Below are 20,000 nucleotides of genomic sequence, written 5' to 3'. Positions count from 1 at the left end.
GGACGCAAAGCCAGATTTTTTCAACTGCGTAATCATGGGAGTTCAATGAGAACAGGCTGTGAATGCTCCTTAAGGAATTCATTTCTGGTAGATAAGTTGGGAAGATGGCCCTCCGCAGAGGAGTCCGTGACAACTAGCTGCTAAGATTTTCCTGAATCCCAAAAGTTCATAATGCTCTTAAAATTGACAGTCAGCAAAAGAATGATTCTAGCCAAGTTTCAGTCGAGGGACTATTCATCAAACCATACACTGAAACACCAGGTGTCCAAAACGTTTCTTTCTGTATCCAGAAGTGAGGAAAGGCACCTGGTTTAGTTCCAATATTACTCTGTTCTCCTAAAATATAGCCTACCTCTGAATTGCACACCGAAATCATGCACCAACAGTGAAAGTACTCTAGATTGTTAAGCAGCAACACTGGCTCTCAAGGCTAAAAGTACAAACACATGCCAGCGACGCCACGGAAGAGAAATTCTAAATCCCATTCATTTCTGTTGGGAGGCAATCCAATGTGACGTATACGAAGGACTTGGACGAAGCGAGTTGGGGCAAGTTTTATCCTATGCAAATGAGGAGCGAATTTCGCCAGCAGCGGCCAATCAGATTGTTTGGTGTTGTCTATGACGGTTTGAAAATGGCTGGGCTATGGTGTCGTTAGGTTGTTTAATTTGCTGAAAAAATAAAGGCTAAGATGGCCTTGTAAGGGGTTGTTGTCGTTCCTGGTATGTTAGATATTTAATCCTGGTCTTACTTTAACAGAATGACAGTTTTGATATAAGGACAAGTGACTAGATAGCCTACTAGCTGGCTAGCCTGCTAGACCAGTCTGTTACGCTATTTCCACACGCTACGCCACTCCCACTCAAAGCGATTTAAGCGAATCGCCTTGCTGGCATGTGCTCTTAGCCTTACCCAATAATACGGATAGAACACAATTCCATTGGTGTTCACAACAGCGACAGAGGAGCATAGCTTAACTACTCATCCTTGTGTGCCAGACACACAACCAGCTACATAGGCCTTGATCAGACTTGGTGGATGGTGATTTGTCAAGGCGAGACAAAGGTGGACCGAGGAGTAGAGAAGGAGTGGGTGAGGAGAAAGAAAAACAAATAACAGACGGAATAAAACAGGGAATATGGCAAAAAGAGTGAGAACAAACTGACTGGAGGAGGAGAGGAAGGAGTCGAAGTCAAGGAAAGATCCATAAGGAGGACAAGAGGGAAGGGAGAAGAAGGTAAGGAGAAGATAAGGAGGTGAGGAAAAGATAAGGAGGTGAGGAAAAGATAAGGAGGTGAGGAAAAGATAAGGAGGTGAGGAGAAGAAAAGGAGGTGAGGAAAAGATAAGGAGGTGAGGAAAAGATAAGGAGGTGAGGAGAAGAAAAGGAGGTGAGGAAAAGATAAGGAGGTGAGGAAAAGATAAGGAGGTGAGGAAAAGATAAGGAGGTGAGGAGAAGAAAAGGAGGTGAGGAAAAGATAAGGAGGTGAGGAAAAGATAAGGAGGTGAGGAAAAGATAAGGAGGTGAGAAAAAGATAAGGAGGTGAGGAGAAGAAAAGGAGGTGAGGAAAAGATAAGGAGGTGAGGAAAAGATAAGGAGGTAAAAGATAAGATAAGGAGGCATCAGGGCCTACACTTGACTGAGGAAAACACAGAATGACAAAGGCAAGCAGGTCATAAGTGGAATGGTAAAGGATGACACAGATGTAACAGCTAATGTACATCTGAAGAGAGAATGGATAAACTACAGCAGATAGGGGTGGGAAGAGGGGGGGGGGCATGACACTGGCAGCAGCTGTGTGCAGATGAGCTTTGAGGGGGGGGGGGGGGGCAGCTCTGGGCTCTGCGTGGCGCCACAGCTCTCTGTGGAGCGCTGCTTAAATTAATTTCGAGATTTTATTCAGCACAGTCATGCTGTGGAAAGCGGGGAGACGCAGGGGGGCTGGGGACGTCGTGGGGCAGGGGGAAAAAATGTAAAAGAAACCCCTTGGTGCGGTCCATGGTGTCTGCACGCATGCTCTGGTTTTTAGAATGTTGATTTATCCAGAGCTCTCCTTGGGTCTCCGCAGTCAATGTTGGCTGTTTATAACGGCTTCCCTTCTCGTCTTAACATTTTCTTAATTTCTGCTGAATCTCGAAGATTATGATTTATACCATCATAGTTGCTAAAAATCATAATGGAGTATGAATCTACATAATATCTAATTTTACTCTTCAGTACATCTGCACCATGAATAAACATGATAAACATGTGAACAACAGACGTCACTACATAGTTTAGTGCAAGATATTCACACATTTACTTCCCCCCGATACGCATTAGCAAGCAACCAAACCTGTCCACACGCATGTCAAAGTTGTGAAGGCAGTGTGTTCCCCTACCTTTCCCTTTCAACCTGGGGCTCAACTTCACAAACACATTAACACAGCAAGTACTACTTAAACTATAACTTTGGATGATGCAAGTGCATGGTGCATTGTTAACAATCAACGTTATGCGTGGCAAAGTGTGTGTGAGGTCAGTGTGCGTGGCTAGGACATGTCAAGCGTGTTGTTTACTCTCGGAATGTTCTCCCTCCCGTCACTCCAGGGAATCTGCGTTGCCCTGGGCGGTCATACCGCCAGTCACTGTGGCTGTTTGTAGCATCCTGACCAATCAGGGAGGAGGAACATCGGTCTCATTTAGTCAGTCTTCAGCGCTTTCCCTTGACACACACACACACACACACACACACACACACACACACACACACACACACACACACACACACACACACACACACACACACACACACACACACACTACCTCTCTATCTATCCCTCTCTTATCTGAACTGAAGTTGGCTTGGCTGTGCTCCACCGGATAGCTCACCAGCTATTTGTCCCACAGCAAGCTACCTTCAGATTTCCTCCAAAAACACTTGAGAAGGAAAAAGTTGTTTCCGTCAACTCATTGGCTCAAACTTTTTATTGTACTACATTCTGTGGAGTAATCTGGTCCGTTTTCTATTTCAAGATAGATATGAGATCCATAGAGCCAAGCATAAAATCAGTCATCAGGTAAGGGTGGCTTGATTTGTTAGGGTCTTTTTACTTCAAGCTGTGAAATTACTAAACATTAAAATAGTGTAGTTGATTAGAAAATATAATATACTGGGCACACACCATTTAACCTAGGTTCATGTCCAATGTGAAAGTGGGAAATATATTTACCTCCTATTGACAGCTAGGAGGGGGGAATGTGATACTGGAGACCATTCATTTTTGACTTTTCAAACTTTCCTGCACGATTTCTCTAGCAAGACATCAATACTATTCTATAAGAGGTGCAGATTGTATTAACAGTTACTTCCAATGTATCTTGATGGCCTACATTTCAAGGGCAGACTTCAACAAGATTTTTTACATGCAAGGCCAGCCTCCACTTAAAAACAATAACAATATAACAGATATAGATTTTACAATCCCATCATTCAAAAAGCCCTTTTCAGGCCACTATTCAAGCAATGAAATACTGACATAACAAAGTAAGTATATGGATAATTATGCAGCATTGTTAAACCTAAGGAAGCAAGGGGAAACTTAAAATGTAAGCAGTAATCTCTCACATTAAGGTTTCATTACAAGATAACCCTTTACGGTTATGCTACTAACAATACAGCAAGTTTTACTTATTATTGAACAACATTTTATAACTACAATTTTGAGGTGAAATGGACACATGGAAACTAAAATGGACCTCTGCTTTGTTTTAGATTAATAAAACTGAGACTGACTTTTCCCTGAAGGTGTGACAGAGGTTGCTTGATAGTGATCGATCACACCTTACTAAGGGGGGCAAGGTCCTCTATGGAATGAAACTCCAAGAATAAATGATTTCCACTAACAAATATCAACAACTGTTACCAAACGAAACATTTCCCTTCAGGCTTTAATACATTTAATATAACACAGTGAGGCAAATATTTGCAACCTCAACATAGGCTAGCCATAACCTAATAGATGGGATTCACTACTGTTCAAAAGTTTGGTATCTGAGGGATTGCCTTGGTTTTGAAATAATATATTCTTTCAATCCAAATAACCTTAAATGGATCAGACATTAAGTAAAGATAATTGATAATGACTATTACATTATGCTGACCTTCTGGGTAGAGCTTCAAAGAAAAAGCCATATCTGGGAAATTATCCAAACAAGCAAGCAAGGTAGAGGAAATATGATCATCTGGGGTGATTTGGTGCTGGTGAAGCAATTTGTATAGAATAAAATGAATTTTTAGGGCTGCAACTCCATTTTACCAAAACTCCACCACCACGCACTACCAAAGCAGTGGCGCCCTCTCTACCTTTAAGAAACTCTTGACGACTTAACTCTTCAGAGAGCACTTCCTTTCCTAACTCGCACTTCCTCTCGTCCTCTTCCTTCCTCTACCTCTCCTTATCTTTCCTCTAATGCTATCTCCTCTAACTAGTACTCAACTCGCACTTACAGTAGTTACATTCCTTCACTTTTTTATTTCTTATGTAAAATAGTATTTATTGTTACACTAGGTCTCTATTGCTCGTAGCTTGATTGTTCTCTCCTTTGTACGTCGCTTAGGATAAAAGTGTCTGCTAAATGACTAAATGTTAATGCCATACCCTGTGGACGGCACTCAACTGGAGCCATCAGTGATCCAAAACATTGCTCCAAATTATGCAAGACATACTTATGGAAGAGTCGGTCAAACCGTAACAGTGCAAAGTTTATAATTACTGCAAGTGGAGGATTTGTTTTCTGAAAAAGTATTGAAGAACTAATTTGTCATTTCATTTTATGTTATGTTTACTGTATGCACCCATACACCAGAGCAAATTTCAGGTAGGCGCACACCTACTTGACAATACATCTGTTTCTGATTCTGATACTGAAATCGTTATTTCTAACTCTGTCAATGTATTGACTATTCATTTCGTACCTTATTTGATGGGTAGAAACTAGTTTTCCAGGAAAGCAGGTCCTTTACTCGGTGATTCCAAACTCTTGTAAGGTAGCATATGCTCAATATAGAAGAGGCGTCTTGACTGTGGGATTGACTAGTATAGTATACACACTATTTTCACGCCTACTGTATATATACACACACAACACTCCTACTTACCTATTCTAAGAACTTCCCAAATGTGATGGGTCATGTTCAGCAGTTAAGACGGAAGAATTGAAATAGTAATCTTGAATTAACTCATCTTAACCACCAAATACATATTAGATATCTTCTGCTCTATGAAAGACAAACCACTGATTCTCAAACTTGTGTTTACCTCATTACTGTTAATGTTGGGGGAATGGTTTGCATTATGGTTTGAAAAGTGTTCTTTACAAAACGGTGAGATCAGTTTTCAACACTGTCTATCTGGAAGTTGACGTTTGTTATCTCTAACTAGGCCTATTGTTCAGGAGATGCTTTGTCTGGTGGTGTCCAGATTGGTTGTAATGTCAGCATCTCCACAGAAGCAGCCTCTTCTATGAGCACCTGTTGGTTGCACTCCTAGTTCCCTAGCGCCTCCCTTTATATGCTCTGTCCATTGAGGGTGCGATGGCCCTTTTGCTTCTCTGCACTCCGTCTCCAGTAGTCCTCCATCCTTCTGATTTACCTCCATAAAAGCAGTCTGCCACTCACCGAAGTTGCTCTGTCTGTTGCATGTTAGTCATGGTGCCTCACTATCCTTACCTTGCCTTACATAGATAGATAGATAGATAGATAGATAGATAGATAGATACCTCAGGACCTCATAAAAATAAGATGAAGTCAGGCATATGTGCCCCCAAGAACACCGCTAAGAGTGGATTATTCACTGCAGGACGTAGTGGGGGGTTTATAGCAGACGTGACACCAGCCACTACCTCGCAGTCTCCACCTGTGTTCATGCATGGAGTCTTTTCTGCTCCTTCTTCCATAAGATCAAGAACATCAGCACTGATTCACCACTTCAGTAGACCATGTGCAGGTGCAGAGATTCCAAACACTTTGCTAGTTCATTCTCCGCTGCTGGATACAGTGAATGTCAGAAATTAATGGAGTGTTCACTCGATGTGTGTCAGAGGGGCCACATTTGTTTGCTCTTTATAAGCTTGAGCACTAGGGTTTTTGCTTTTTGCGCAACACCCCTCCTCATTTATCTCCAAATCCAACTCTCTGACAAAACCAGGACAATGGTAATGTGTACTAAGTGTCACTAGAACATGCATTGTAAATTTCAAATGCTGGGAAAAATCCCTTACCTTCACACAACATCTCATTCAATCCCTTTGTTACCACCACCACCACCCTCCCAAAACTGATCTAAACTGCCTCAAGTTGCTGTGGGACTTTTGAAACATTATTTAAAGATCTGATGGAAAAGAGGTATAAGAGGTTTGTATTTTTCTTGTGAGGACCTTTTATTGAATACAGCATAAGCCGGACAAATAAACGACCATAATGACTGGTTTCCCATTCTTGATTGCTTACTGTAGAAGTTAATCACATGACCTAACACGTAAAGCATCTTTGACTAATCATATAGATAGAAAGCCAAGGTAGCAAAACTGCACTAAATGTAAAGCAAGACTAGCCTAGCCGTCTGTAGTCTACAAACCAGAGTGTAGGCTACCAGGTCTAGTCAATGACACATTATGTAGCCTACATGAGGGACACAATCCCGATGTTGCTACTATAGGTGGAAATGGCCAATCAGGAAACAGTACAGATGTGCTTAACTGGTTGGGTTTTAAAGGTGTAATATGCCTTTACCACTTCGAGATATTACATTAAACTACATAACGTTCTCATACACACTACATGGAGAACTTCTAGAAGTAGCCTACATTACATAAGTGCTTGGCTAAAACGCAGCTAAATACCTAGCAAAAGGGAATGCAAAACAGTCAGCTTGACATAACTGCCGAGCAACATAGAAACAAAAATATACATGAAACAATAAGAACTAGCTACATTGTACCCGAGTTTGTGTAAACATGTATGAAAAAGTAAGCTATGGCCAAGTCGTCCATGAACCCCTCACCCGTTTGCTACCAGAGCACCACACGATATGACCACTCAGGGCGCGGGTGACGACTCTACACAAACGATGAGAACTTACTTTCGAAGTTACCTAATTCAGTGTGGCAATAAGTAATAACTTACCTTTTAGACCCTAGAAGTTTGGCGGCACTGCCTTCATGACCTTTGGTGCCATAAGAGAAACGCAATACTTTCGTTTAGTACGAGGGTGGGGGTTGGGGTTGTCGCTCGCTCCTTCTTTCCCCAAATCAGAATTAATGCCGAACCGGGTGGGTTTCGGCGGTTCCTGAACATACAGCAACACCGACACTCAACTCCTAAAACGCGTCTTCACGAGCCAGGCACAGTAATAGCCTGCGTTATGTGGACAAAACGCCGAATCTTGATCCTCCCCAAATTACTGGATCACTTTCCAGCCGCCTATGCGAACATAGGAAAACACATTAAAAGCACGATTTTCTGCATCCCAGTGGTAACATCTTCTCATCTTGCCCGAAAATGCGATCTTACAAACCCATATCCGCTCAGAAGAAATGGTCTCAGGCGGTACATAGAACGTTTTAAACAATCGAAAGACACGAAAATGCTTACGGAATTGATGCAATTCTTTTTTTTCCTTTCCAGGTTCCAGCCAACTTATATCAAAACGTAATCCAATAGGAAAGTTTACCCAAAGCTTTCATATAGATTTGATATTTGGTAAGGTATATTCGGACGAAACATTCCTCGTAGAGAAGAGAAAAAATAGTTTTCCTCAAAAATCTGAAATTTAAAGTTGTAGCATTTACTCCATCATGGTGGCCATGTTTAAGAGACCGGAGTACTACCTGTCAACGTCTCTGTGTTAAATAGACCCAATTAAACGCTGTTGTTGACAAATGCATATTGTGAAAAATAAAAAGTGAAATGGCCGATTACTGAAAAGAGCTAACCCTAAACGATCTGTGTTTCCATAAAACACAAAAGGAAAACTAGTTGCACGTAATAAGAAAGTCTTACTGACCCTGCGGAGGAATACATCAGAGCACTCGTTAGGTAAAAAGCCTTTACAGTCATCAGCTACGATCCGTAAAATCTGGAACTGGAGTTTCTAAACTGTGCGAACCGGACTGTTTCCTTATTACGCATTTTGATATAGCTACTATGTAGCCTACGTCTGTCAGTTATTCGGCCTCTAATCTGAATTTAAAATCGCTCCTTACACTATACCATCTTGGCAAAGGTAAACTAGCTGAATTTACACATGAAACTAAATTTACAATTGAAGAAACATGTACAAAATATTTAAAAAGAACACACTTTTTAGTCCAGCAGGGTTTGTTTATTCATGGCTGCACACATAACTGACAGGCATGGTATACTTGTTAAAAATAAACCATGCCAAGAAACGTAATAGGTCTAGGAGTTATTTCACACAATACAGTAGGACAAATACAAAGCTAGCGTAATTTGGTTTCTTATTTCACCTTCCATAGTATTTACAAAATAAAAACATGCAGGATGGCGTAAAACCATTTGCCAGCCACCCAAGGATGTTGTGCAGCTGTAACCTAGTTGTCATGTACACCCCATAGCTTAATATAGTCATGTTTAAATCAAGGCTAATTAAACCAGAGGCCACTGTGTGTGTAGAACCACAAATGATTCTCTCTTCACCTCTGAAAAGAAAGACAGCCTTTTATGTGAATTCATCCTTAACGCCAGACAGTGTTCCTGTGGCTGGGAACTGGGGGTTTACCGGAGGTCAAGGATGACATGGAGGAGGTCCAAAGCAGCCCAGGTGCTGGAGGAAATGAGGCTCATGGCTTAAAAGAGAGCCCACTGTCTAAAAGGACAGTGTCTTACTGATACTCAGACCAACCCTCTCAAACTCCTCTTCTATCCTCCCAGAAAGTCATCTGTGCTTGTGTGTGTGCGTGTGTTAGTGTGTGTGTGTTTGTGTGTGTGTGTGTGTGTGTGAGTTTGTGTGTGTGAGTTTGTGTGTGAGAGAGAGAGAGATAGAGAGATGCAGATAGTGAGTGATGGGAAATGAACAAGTGTATATATGTGTTGGGGAGAGGAAGACTTTAAGTGGTGCACATAAGACAGGGAGAGAGTGAATTCATTAGTGTGTTTAAGAGAAGGTGTGAACTATGTGGGTGCGTGTGGCGTGTGCATACATGTGAATGAGAGAGACAAGAAGGTAGTATGCATAAGATAGAGAACAAATGTAAGTGGCATATGCATTTTGCATGTTGCTAGAAATGTATCTGTTTGTTACATGCAAACATGTTACACGCTAGAAATGATTAGTTCTCATTCATTACTTGACTGGAAGCGGTATAGGCACATGACCATCTCATCTCAGACAGGAGCTAATTACATTAAGACATCATAATCTATGCTTTTCACTTTACTGACTGCTCCATTATGGCTATAAGAAACCATATACATTGTGTACATTATTCAACTGTCTGTTTATGGCATCAGTGTGTGAGACTGAGACTTTGGTGGTGATGATGATGGATGAAGTATGTTTGAAAAAATGTGCTGCCCTTTAATGAATCAACCCAATTGTGAGGCCGTGTCTCATATTCATTTCTTAAACTATTCATCAAGAGGAGATACTGAACCAGCATGAACAACTTACCTTGTCTTGACTGCTGAAACTGAAGTTGCAGACGTGAACTTAACACACATTTACAGACTTGAAGGATGGAACCTTCCTCCCCAGCAGATCCCCTTTCCACAGGAGTCCCCTGCACGGCAGACAAACACATAGACACTCACATAGTCGTTTTTCACAACTGAAAAGCCTGACAATTTACAGAAGAATTTACACGTTAAAAGATCAGCATTATATTTGCATACCTTTAAGGATATTGTTCTCACTTCGGAGGCAAAACAAATGTATCATCTTTGAGTAAAAAGTAATCAAAATAACAAAGAGAGCATCAGGCTTTCTAAAAGGTGATTTACTACTCCAACCGGACGTGACTGATTTCCTGATGAAGTATAAACTTGAGAAAGATCAACTTCACAAACCACAAGAGAGCTCATTCTGTTCTGGTAGATGCCAGCTTTTTTTCATTTTTCATTTAATAGCAGGGGATTGATCCAGGCTTCATGTAAGTAACGAGTGAACCTCTGCTGTATCGACTGAAGAACCAGGTGATTGTAGAGAGGCCGTTTGAGCACACAATAGTAGACTTTTAATGGCCATGCTATTAAAGCAGCCCCTAGTTGCCAAGACCTAAATGTTTATTGACCAATGTGAGTCTTTAAAATGCTAAAGAGAGTCACAGGTGCTTCAAAGGACTGAGGATAGAACTGTACAGAGAATCTAGACAACCTCTTCACTTTCTTAACAAAGTGAACTGTCTATCCTATTAATAACGTGTCAATCTGAGATAATTACTTTATTGACAATGATTATTTAATTGATGTTTTTACTCCGACAATTCTTTGACGTTGACTCCACCGATAAAAACAGAGGTTTCAAATTGCAATCATGAAATCATTGGACATACATCCACTGATTGAGTGCCTACAACCATATGCATTTTCACCAACCACAATTCCCTCTGCTTACCTTCAGTAATCAATCCCTCTCGCCACATACACACTCGGCTCTCTCACCCCTGAGGGGCAACTCAGACCATCTGAACAATGAGGGGACCTGACAAACATCTGCTGCGCGAATTAGAATGGCGAGGTGTGTCATCCTTGTGGGAACCCAAGTAACAACAACCCAATTCAGCTTAATTGCTCCGAGCCCGAGCCTCGCTCAAGCATCACTGGCCAATGCCATCAAGACGCAGGCTAAGGAGGAGCAGAGGAAGGAGCTATTGTGCACAGTACAGCTGGTGCCTGTGCAGGCCTATCAGCCCACACTCATCTGACACATGGCTGGTAATTAGTGAGTAATTTGTAGTTGTTTATTTCTTTCACCCCCCTCCACAGGGCGATGGTATAGGAAACAAGGATAGCATGTCAAAAGACAAAGGCTAATTAGATGGTGAGCTGCCCTGCAAAGATGTTCTGAGGTTGATTGGGATGCAGTTTGAGTAGGGGCGGGGGTGGGTTTCGGTCTGAGACTAAAGTTTTAAAGGACTGGGCAGGGTTCTTTCTTAATGTGCATCATATATTTCCCAGGAGACGCAGTTACAGTCTTTAATTCAGGCTGTTTATAGCAAAATGATAAATTGTTAAGGTCAAAGGATTGCAGGGCAAAAACGTAATGAAGTCTGAAAGCACGCTGTTGCAGAGAAATTTTCACACATTGCTTGCACATATCCCCTTTTTTGATTAACCAAACAATGGTTGTTAGTCTTGATCTAAATTATGTTAGCGGTCAGGGGTATAAAAACAACACTATAGCACTATGTACACTGTAGTGTTTTTGAGAGGTGATTCAGTATCACAAAACACAGTATTGCAATACTCAAGTGCTTCAATAGTTTCTTACACCTCTAGTAATGATACAAGGTTGAGAAAATAATTTGTGAAATGTTTTACACTACATTTGACTCCAGTTGTCACACAAAAGGAAAAACATTTTACAGTCTTGAAGTCATGAGGAAGTTGACTTACTGGTATACTCATAGCCATTTATATGATGTAATCAGTCATATAGTTTCACATGAGCTCGTATTTCAGACAGGAAATGACACGCTACCAAAAATATAAACATGAGAATGAGAGTTATATTTCCAAGACTTCTGCTAGAACTGTTCTGATGCCTAAGAGCTCTTGTGAACATTTTTATGTGTTAGAAATCACAAATTCTCAGCTTTGATGAGCCTCTTGGAGGGCACTGTTAAGTCATGCATCACAGCAAGCAGACAGAATGTTCAATGAGATATCGCTGGAGCTGATGGAGATCATATGTTTAATACTCTGATAGCTTAGCTCTACTTAGATCAGACTGTTTGGAGGTAAATAACCAGGAGAACAAATGAAACATTACACAGACAATACTTTTTAAATGTTTTTTTTTAATTCTCCAAAACAACTGGGACAAAAGTCACGTGAAGAAGAAACATAACAGAAACATGCAGGAAAAAATAAATACAAAAATCAGACACATAAAGGATCCCCCAATTACACCCAAAACTACTGAAAAAACAAACAAAAAACAGTAGTGTTGATCATAAGGAAATGAAACAAACCAGTAGCATTTATCATAAGAACTGCATCCCACCGTCTGTTATGCAGAATGAGCTCCTCTTCACGCCTCTCGTCCTGGTTGTAGTGCATGCCACGGAGAATACTGGGCTTTTGTCCTTTAAAACATCACTCTTGGAGAACACCAACCTTTGCGTAACCAGTCTCCGCCACACCTGGCACATGTAAGGCTTATCAAAGTCAACCATGCTGCTCCACCTCCGAGAGCTTGAAGATGCCGATGATGATGAGGAAGGTGATGGTGCCTCACGCGGTGGCCTGGGTGCTGTGTTGTTGGATGTTTCAGACGACCCGTAGTTCCTCATGATGGCATGCACAGTGGCAAATACCACGATGCCGTAGTCCCTGCGGAGTCTTTCCAGAAGCTGGGTACACTTTCGAAGGTTGGCCTCCTGCCTGGACACGCTCTCACCGCCGCTGCACCGGTCCTGCCAGTAGAAGGCGGAGATGCTGTCCAGAACCAGCAGGCCCAAAGCAGGCCTGCTGCTGAACCAGCCCTCCAGGTAATGAAGGCTGAGAAGCATCTGGGCCGAGCTGCTGCTGTACACCACGAAGAGCCTCCGCAGGCACGCCTTCACCATCTCCTCGTCACCCTCCTCTTCCTCAGTGCCCTCCTTTGGACAGCGCTCTCCTGTGGGCTCGGCTGATTGCTGAGCCAACCGGGCTTCTAGGATGGTCACCAGACGAAGCGTGTCGAAGTGGTAGTCGGTGTCCACGAACATGACCTCGGTCTCCAGGCCCCCATGCTTAGTGGGGAGGATGCAGCGTACAATCAGGTGGTACAGCATCTCGCTTTTAGCTGTGCCCTCTGTGCCATGCAGCTCCACAATGTCTCCTTCAGGAGGAAGAAACCGGTGTTAGATTATACATAACAAAAGGGCGTTTGCTGTAGCTACATCAACTAGCATAATCAAAAGCAGTTTTGCAATGTCTCTTCTAATCTTGTGAAAAAGTAGGCTACCAATCCATACAAGGGGTTCACTGCTAGGTCTAAGAGAGATTTGTGAATCTTTCCACCAACTCTGTTAAAGCCCCATTAAAGTGGAAGAGAGCTCTGTAAATAGCTGGTACAAGTACGGCTACCTTGTGATGGTCCACAATCCTCAGGAAACATGTTGGGCTCAATGTCTTTCAGGCATCGACGCCCCTCAAGTCTGGCAAACAACTGTTAAAACAAAAACACAACTTGTTTACGGTCTCAACAAAATGATAAAACACTGGGACACGGGATAAAACACAGGATGACCTGTAGCTAAGTAATTTGCCAACTTGGTACTTAGCCTAACGGCACACACTCAGGTTGGTTTAATCAGGCTATGTTGGCAATTCAACAAATGATTGATTACAGAGACGCCAAAGAGTAGGCTATTGTTCGTTGTATATAAAGCAATTTCATCGATCATCAAGCTTTTCTCGACTGACACACTTATGTGTAACAACTAACGATCTCCTTACCTGGGCACCGGTTTCAGACATGCTGACATTTCTTTTCGTCCCACGTTATTTTTGGCGCACAAAAAAACATCACCTATGCTGCTGCTCCACTTCCTCCGATGTCAGCCACTGTTACCGTAATGACACGAGTACACGCACCTAACTACTCTCAGATAGCCTATTTTGTGTAGACACAGCCTAACAAGAAATAATCGTGGCCACCTGACAGACTTGACATCGCATTAAACATTTTAAATGAACATTTAAATGTTTGTTTTAAAGTGTGTCATAATATACGAGTAAAATCAACCGGCAATCTACGCACGATTAGTCAATAGCAGCCTAACCATCCGGGGTCTAATACAGGCGATCAGCAGCTCCTGGAAAGCCATTTATGATATGACGCCTATGTAATGTGAACTCACAAATAAGTCTGGGAAACTGTTGTATGTTGTAAATATCAGTCCTATTCCACACTGAAACATTTAAAGAAGAAAAAGGAGAGAAAAGTTACAACAGTACCACCTACTGGTGGGCCACAGTGAAAGTTTATTTGCCTTGAAGAGCAATCACAAGCTTATCAATTTACATCTTTATTGTCTAAGGAGTCGGCTATCAATTTCTTTGGAAATGAATAATCACTCTGGAACAGTTCAGTGCCTGCACATTTTAATCTTAAAACGTTGATATGTTCAAGTTGTGTATAATAAAGCTGTGGGCCTAGGTTATATTTTCGAGGGGAAAAAAATGATACCGATTGTGTTAAGACTAGTGCATGTTGTTTCCGACCAAAAAAACCTCAGTTTCTCATTAAGATGTCGGGTACCCGTGTAGAAGGACAACCACAACGGTCTGTGCCACTCTTGTCACCCAAACGGGCACACCAGCTGGAAAGCTTTCCGGTGTGGTTCTATTTTTTCCGCGTTTCCTTTTGACTCGGGAAGTACTCGCGCTGTCATAGGGAGAAGTAACGGTGCATGCGATAGCCGGGCATAGCCAGTTCATCGACCAGGTTTGTAAATTGACAACACGAGTTAACATTTGTGGTAAAATTTTATTCTAACGCTTACGAAATCGACCCGCAGACATGATATGATGCGTGTCACGATCATTTATGCCTGTTTTTAGGAGATTGTAGCAGCATCGTCAGCATGGCTGTGCCCCTACCTCCCTGCGTGATTGACTGTGGGACGGGGTGAGTTTGTTTACCTCAGGAAATATGTCCTCTGCGGCACTGTCCCTTACCATAACACAGCACTCTTTCGTATTTATTGCAGTGAATGAAGAAGTACAATAGAGCAAACAGTCATCTTGTTTGTGCAGAACTTAAGTTATATTGTCCTGCTGTAGGCTACACATCATATTGGAAAATGTATAATTTGCGGTAGAGTGGTAGCTAGGCTACAGAGACTAAGTTAAGATTATCTTCAAATTTGCACTGAAGATAGAAAGGGCAAAAAAGTGTAGTGTTTTATTGTTTTTGTCCAACACAACAGTTGTCTTTTTGTCTATCATTATTTATTTAATTTATTTTTTTACATCTCAATCGGTACTCCTTACCACCTGTCAGTGGCACATTTCCATAATAGGAAAATGGGTCAAGTGTGCCTCCAACAAGAAATGTCGCTGTGCTAGATTTTTGTAGTGGAGTGTTCTGTCATTTTCATCAGTGCAGTTCTATTGGAGATCTGAGTTAAAATAATAAGAAGACAGAAATAGCAAAAGAACCATGAAAGTAATGAATATGAATAATTCCTATATAAAGTTTTATCCATCTCTGGCGAAATGTAGAATTGCGAGTGCTTCACAGGTGTGTTTTCAGGTGAGAGCCTTGGTGTGATAGTAGTGCCTTCTGTGCTTCCTGTGAGGGTGGATGGCAGGTTTAGCCAGAGGGCAACGCTGTGGTGGCCAGGGTCACTTGTAATTAGTTGGAGCATGTTTTTGGCCACTCCTGAACAACCAATTTCCACAGAATCCACTTCCCCCCCCCTGTCAATTTGTTAGGCCCCTGTTTTAATGAAAGAGCTAATACAAAACTCAAGACTTTATGTTTATAATTGATGGGAAAGGGCTTAGGTTCAGATACCCCATTAAAAGTTTGCTTCAAAGAGGAAAATATTAAAAAGGGGTGACTCACCTGTCTACACTTCCTGTGAGGAATAAGGAACTGTTCAGGGACCATCAGGACACTTAATTTGATTGCTTGTGTTGTTTTGCTTAAGACTTTCTCAAAGTGAGACCTTCTTAATTGCACACTGTTCCTGTATTTGACTTCAGGTACACCAAGATTGGGTATGCTGGCAACACGGAGCCACAGTTTATAATGCCATCATGTGAGTACAACTACAGTTTATAATGCCATCATGTGAGTACAACTAGTTTATAATGCCATCATGTGAGTACAACTACAGTTTATAATGCCATCATGTGAGTACAACTAGTTTATAATGCCATCATGTGAGTACAACTACAGTTTATAATGCCATCATGTGAGTACAACTAGTTTATAATGCCATCATGTGAGTACAACTAGTTTATAATGCCATCATGTGAGTACAACTAGTTTATAATGCCATCATGTGAGTACAACTACAGTTTATAATGCCATCATGTGAGTACAACTAGTTTATAATGCCATCATGTGAGTACAACTAGTTTATAATGCCATCATGTGAGCATTACTACAGTTTATAATGCCATCATGTGAGTTCAAAGTTTATAATGACATCATGTGAGTACAACTAGTTTATAATGCCATCATGTGAGCATTACTACAGTTTATAATGCCATCATGTGAGTTCAAAGTTTATAATGACATCATGTGAGTACAACTAGTTTCTAATGCCATCATGTGAGTACAACTAGTTTATAATGCCATCATGTGAGTACAACTAGTTTATAATGCCATCATGTGAGTACAACTAGTTTATAATGCCATCATGTGAGTATTACTACAGTTTACAATGCCATCATGTGAGTACAACTAGTTTATAATGCCATCATGTGAGTACAACTAGTTTATAATGCCATCATGTGAGTACAACTAGTTTATAATGCCATCATGTGAGTACAACTAGTTTCTAATGCCATCATGTGAGTACAACTAGTTTCTAATGCCATCATGTGAGTACAACTAGTTTATAATGCCATCATGTGAGTACAACTAGTTTATAATGCCATCATGTGAGTATTACTACAGTTTATAATGCCATCATTTGAGTACAACTACAGTTTATAATGCCATCATGTGAGTACAACTAGTTTATAATGCCATCATGTGAGTTCAAAGTTTATAATGCCATCATGTGAGTACAACTAGTTTATAATGCCATCATGTGAGTACAACTATAGTTCATAATGCCATCATGTGAGTACAACTAGTTTATAATGCCATCATGTGAGTACAACTATAGTTCATAATGCCATCATGTGAGTACAACTAGTTTATAATGCCATCATGTGAGTACAACTAGTTTATAATGCCATCATGTGAGTACAACTAGTTTATAATGCCATCATGTGAGTACAACTACAGTTTATAATGCCATCATGTGAGTTCAAAGTTTCTAATGCCATCATGTGAGTACAACTAGTTTATAATGCCATCATGTGAGTACAACTACAGTTTATAATGCCATCATGTGAGTACAACTAGTTTATAATGCCATCATGTGAGTACAACTAGTTTATAATGCCATCATGTGAGTACAACTAGTTTATAATGCCATCATGTGAGTACAACTAGTTTATAATGCCATCATGTGAGTACAACTAGTTTATAATGCCATCATGTGAGTACAACTACAGTTTATAATGCCATCATGTGAGTACAACTAGTTTATAATGCCATCATGTGAGTACAACTACAGTTTCTAATGCCATCATGTGAGTACAACTAGTTTATAATGCCATCATGTGAGTACAACTAGTTTATAATGCCATCATGTGAGTACAACTACAGTTTATAATGCCATCATGTGAGTACAACTACAGTTTATAATGCCATCATGTGAGTACAACCACAGGTTATAATGCCATCATGTGAGTACAACCACAGGTTATAATGCCATCATGTGAGTACAACTACATTGTAAATCCAATGCTGGAGGCAAAAGTTGTTTCATCTGTCAGACCCTAGCAAACAGGTGTCATCTCTGATCCAGCATGTTGAAACACAAGAAACTGCAAGAAATAGAAGAAGTAATGCGCCTCTGGGTGCTATTGATGGGAAAGGGCTTAGGTTGTGCATGCTTAATTTTAGCCTTCACTTGTATTTGTTTGTTTCAAATATCTGAGAACTTGAGATGATGACTACAATAATGATGACTACATTGACGCTTTCTAAATTACACATCACATTCTTTTTACATTTTTTATAATGTATCTGAATCTCTGTACTTTTCTTTAACATCTCAAGTTCTCATGCAGGGATATGTCCATATTTTTCACGCTGACATGAATTCAAATGAGTCTGAAGATTCAATCCGTTCTCTGGGGCATACTAATACTAATATGTTATAATCTGGCAGACTTCACCTTCGTTACAGAAAGAGAAATGCGGTGATGATAATACAAAGTTCTGCACCTTCAGGTTAATACCAGTGAGCTCTTTTGCACCAGGCTTTCAATTAAACCCGGCCTGGGGGAGCAGCTAATTAAATGTCACCAGAATTCAACTTTTCATTATTATAGTGGCCAGGTAACCTTGAGCAAGATAGGGTGCCTGCCTGAACGTGTGTTCACCGATATAAAACAAAATGTCTACTCTGGCTTTGTTTATGAAAAGAATGTTCCGGAAGGGTTCTCTGTGAAAGTCTCAGATGGTGTCAGCGTTGTCACCTCTGAGGATGACGGCTTTAGTGTCACAGTTTGCTCAGCAGATAAAACAAAGGCTGTAAAAAATCTGTAACAGGGTTGTTGTACTGTTTCCTCAGGCATAGCGATCAGGGAGTCAGCCGGTGTTGGAGACCAGGCTCAGAGGAGGCTGGTGAAAGGTGTGGATGACCTGGACTTCTTCATTGGAGATGAGGCCATAGACAAGCCCAACTATGCAACAAAGGTATGGCTAGTTAATATCTGTATTGCATGCGTTGCGCCTTTAGAAGGATGACATTCGGGATGCGTATGGAGGTCCCAGTTACTGCATATACATATGTACTTGTATGTATTTGAATGGCACAAACCACTGGAAAGCAAATAAATGCATCTAGTTTGATTCATGCCATCAGTGCAAATCTAAAGGAAGTATTCTAGAAGGATGACATTCAGGATGCGAATGGAGGTCCCAGTTACTCCATATACACATACTTGTACACGTACTTGTATGAATTTGTATGGCACAAACCACTGGAAGGCAAATACATGCATCTAGTTTGACACATGCCATCAGTGCAAATCTAAAGAACAGCCCTGTCGGTTTTACTCTTAATTATTCATTTTTTGTTAGAACAAAATAGAAAAAAATACCCGGCATGAATAGCCATATATAGCCTTATCTCTTCTTTTTAGCTGTCTTTGTCTTTCTATCTCTTTTTCTAAAAGCTTCCTCTCTCACACTCTCTTTCTGCCTCTGGACAGATTTTGCTTTAAGTTTGTTTTCCATTCATGCGAGTCCCTGATAAAACAGGGCAAAACCAAATAAATTAAACAGATCTCCCTCACATGTTTAGTCTTTGGAAGCATGGATGGATCGAACCAGTAATATCTGTCAGACTGTCTTTTTGTGCTGTTACTTAAAGTAACACTATGCAACAATTTGACACTTTTTAAAGTATGGTTTTATAGGCAACAAGTTTTGGTACCATCCTCAAATTCATTTTGATAGCATATGGTCATGTAAAAGACAGATAAACACCTGTGTCTTTCCCACCAGCCATACAGGATATGCCCTATGTAGTTCTGTGTTCCAGCCGGAAAAAAACTTTCACAGCATGACATTGCCAGCTATACTGCCGAAAGACATCAGTTAGTGTGTTGGCAAGCTTATATCAGTGTCAACTGGGCTGTTGGTGGTGTTTGCAAGGTTTTTGCATACCTTTTAGGTAGTTAGCTTACTAGTTTTGGAACAAAACTACTTACTGCTGCTTTAAGATCAATCTGGTACATCCAAGATTCTGAGAACCTCTTCACCCTCTGTGTTAATGGAGAATTATGAAACACGTAGAGATCATTTCATGATTGCTCTTTTGAGCCGTATTCTCACCAGCTGCAATAATGTGTTTGTGCATCTCCAAAAGTGGCCAATAAGACATGGTATGGTTGAAGACTGGGATCTGATGGAGAAATTCATGGAACAAATCATATTCAAGTACCTGCGGGCTGAACCAGAAGACCACAACTTCCTCATGGTGAGGAGAAAC

The 20,000-nt window shown here is 40.9% G+C and overlaps 3 protein-coding genes across 4 annotated transcripts in view; 1 reads left to right on the top strand and 2 right to left on the bottom strand.

The window, feature by feature from the left end:
• kmt2ca (lysine (K)-specific methyltransferase 2Ca) overlaps positions 1–7,813 on the bottom strand; it is a 130,263-nt gene extending 122,450 nt beyond the window's left edge. Inside the window, exon 1 of the mRNA XM_080855301.1 lies at positions 7,633–7,813. The gene's annotated coding sequence lies outside the window, so the exon portion shown is untranslated. The remainder of the gene's footprint in view (positions 1–7,632) is intronic.
• Positions 7,814–12,203: 4,390 nt separating this feature from the next.
• On the bottom strand, positions 12,204–13,730 carry xrcc2 (X-ray repair complementing defective repair in Chinese hamster cells 2; the record flags this gene model as incomplete). The annotated part of the gene is made up of 3 exons (XM_080854916.1): positions 13,663–13,730; positions 13,291–13,372; positions 12,204–13,042 (listed from the first exon to the last, which is right to left on the bottom strand). Exons 1-3 carry the CDS (start codon positions 13,681–13,683, stop codon positions 12,204–12,206), a joined length of 942 nt encoding a protein of 313 aa, XP_080711042.1. The 5' UTR covers positions 13,684–13,730.
• An 849-nt stretch (positions 13,731–14,579) lies between these two features.
• Positions 14,580–20,000, top strand: part of actr3b (actin related protein 3B) — an 18,759-nt gene continuing 13,338 nt past the window's right edge. The window contains exons 1-5 of one of the 2 annotated variants that reach the window (XM_080854880.1): positions 14,580–14,653; positions 14,770–14,836; positions 15,919–15,974; positions 18,576–18,700; positions 19,878–19,988. In XM_080854880.1, the coding sequence (XP_080711006.1) occupies positions 14,793–14,836; positions 15,919–15,974; positions 18,576–18,700; positions 19,878–19,988 (336 nt within the window). In that variant the 5' untranslated portion in view covers positions 14,580–14,653; positions 14,770–14,792. Of the gene's footprint in view, positions 14,654–14,769; positions 14,837–15,918; positions 15,975–17,636; positions 17,651–18,575; positions 18,701–19,877; positions 19,989–20,000 lie in introns of those variants that run through there. The other variant, XM_080854881.1, reaches the window with a different exon arrangement.

This window comes from Sprattus sprattus, assembly GCF_963457725.1.
Source record: "Sprattus sprattus genome assembly, chromosome: 17".
Lineage (NCBI taxonomy): Eukaryota > Metazoa > Chordata > Actinopteri > Clupeiformes > Clupeidae > Sprattus > Sprattus sprattus.
The sequence above is the reverse complement of the archived record's forward strand: the minus strand, read 5'-3'. Positions and strand labels throughout refer to the sequence as shown.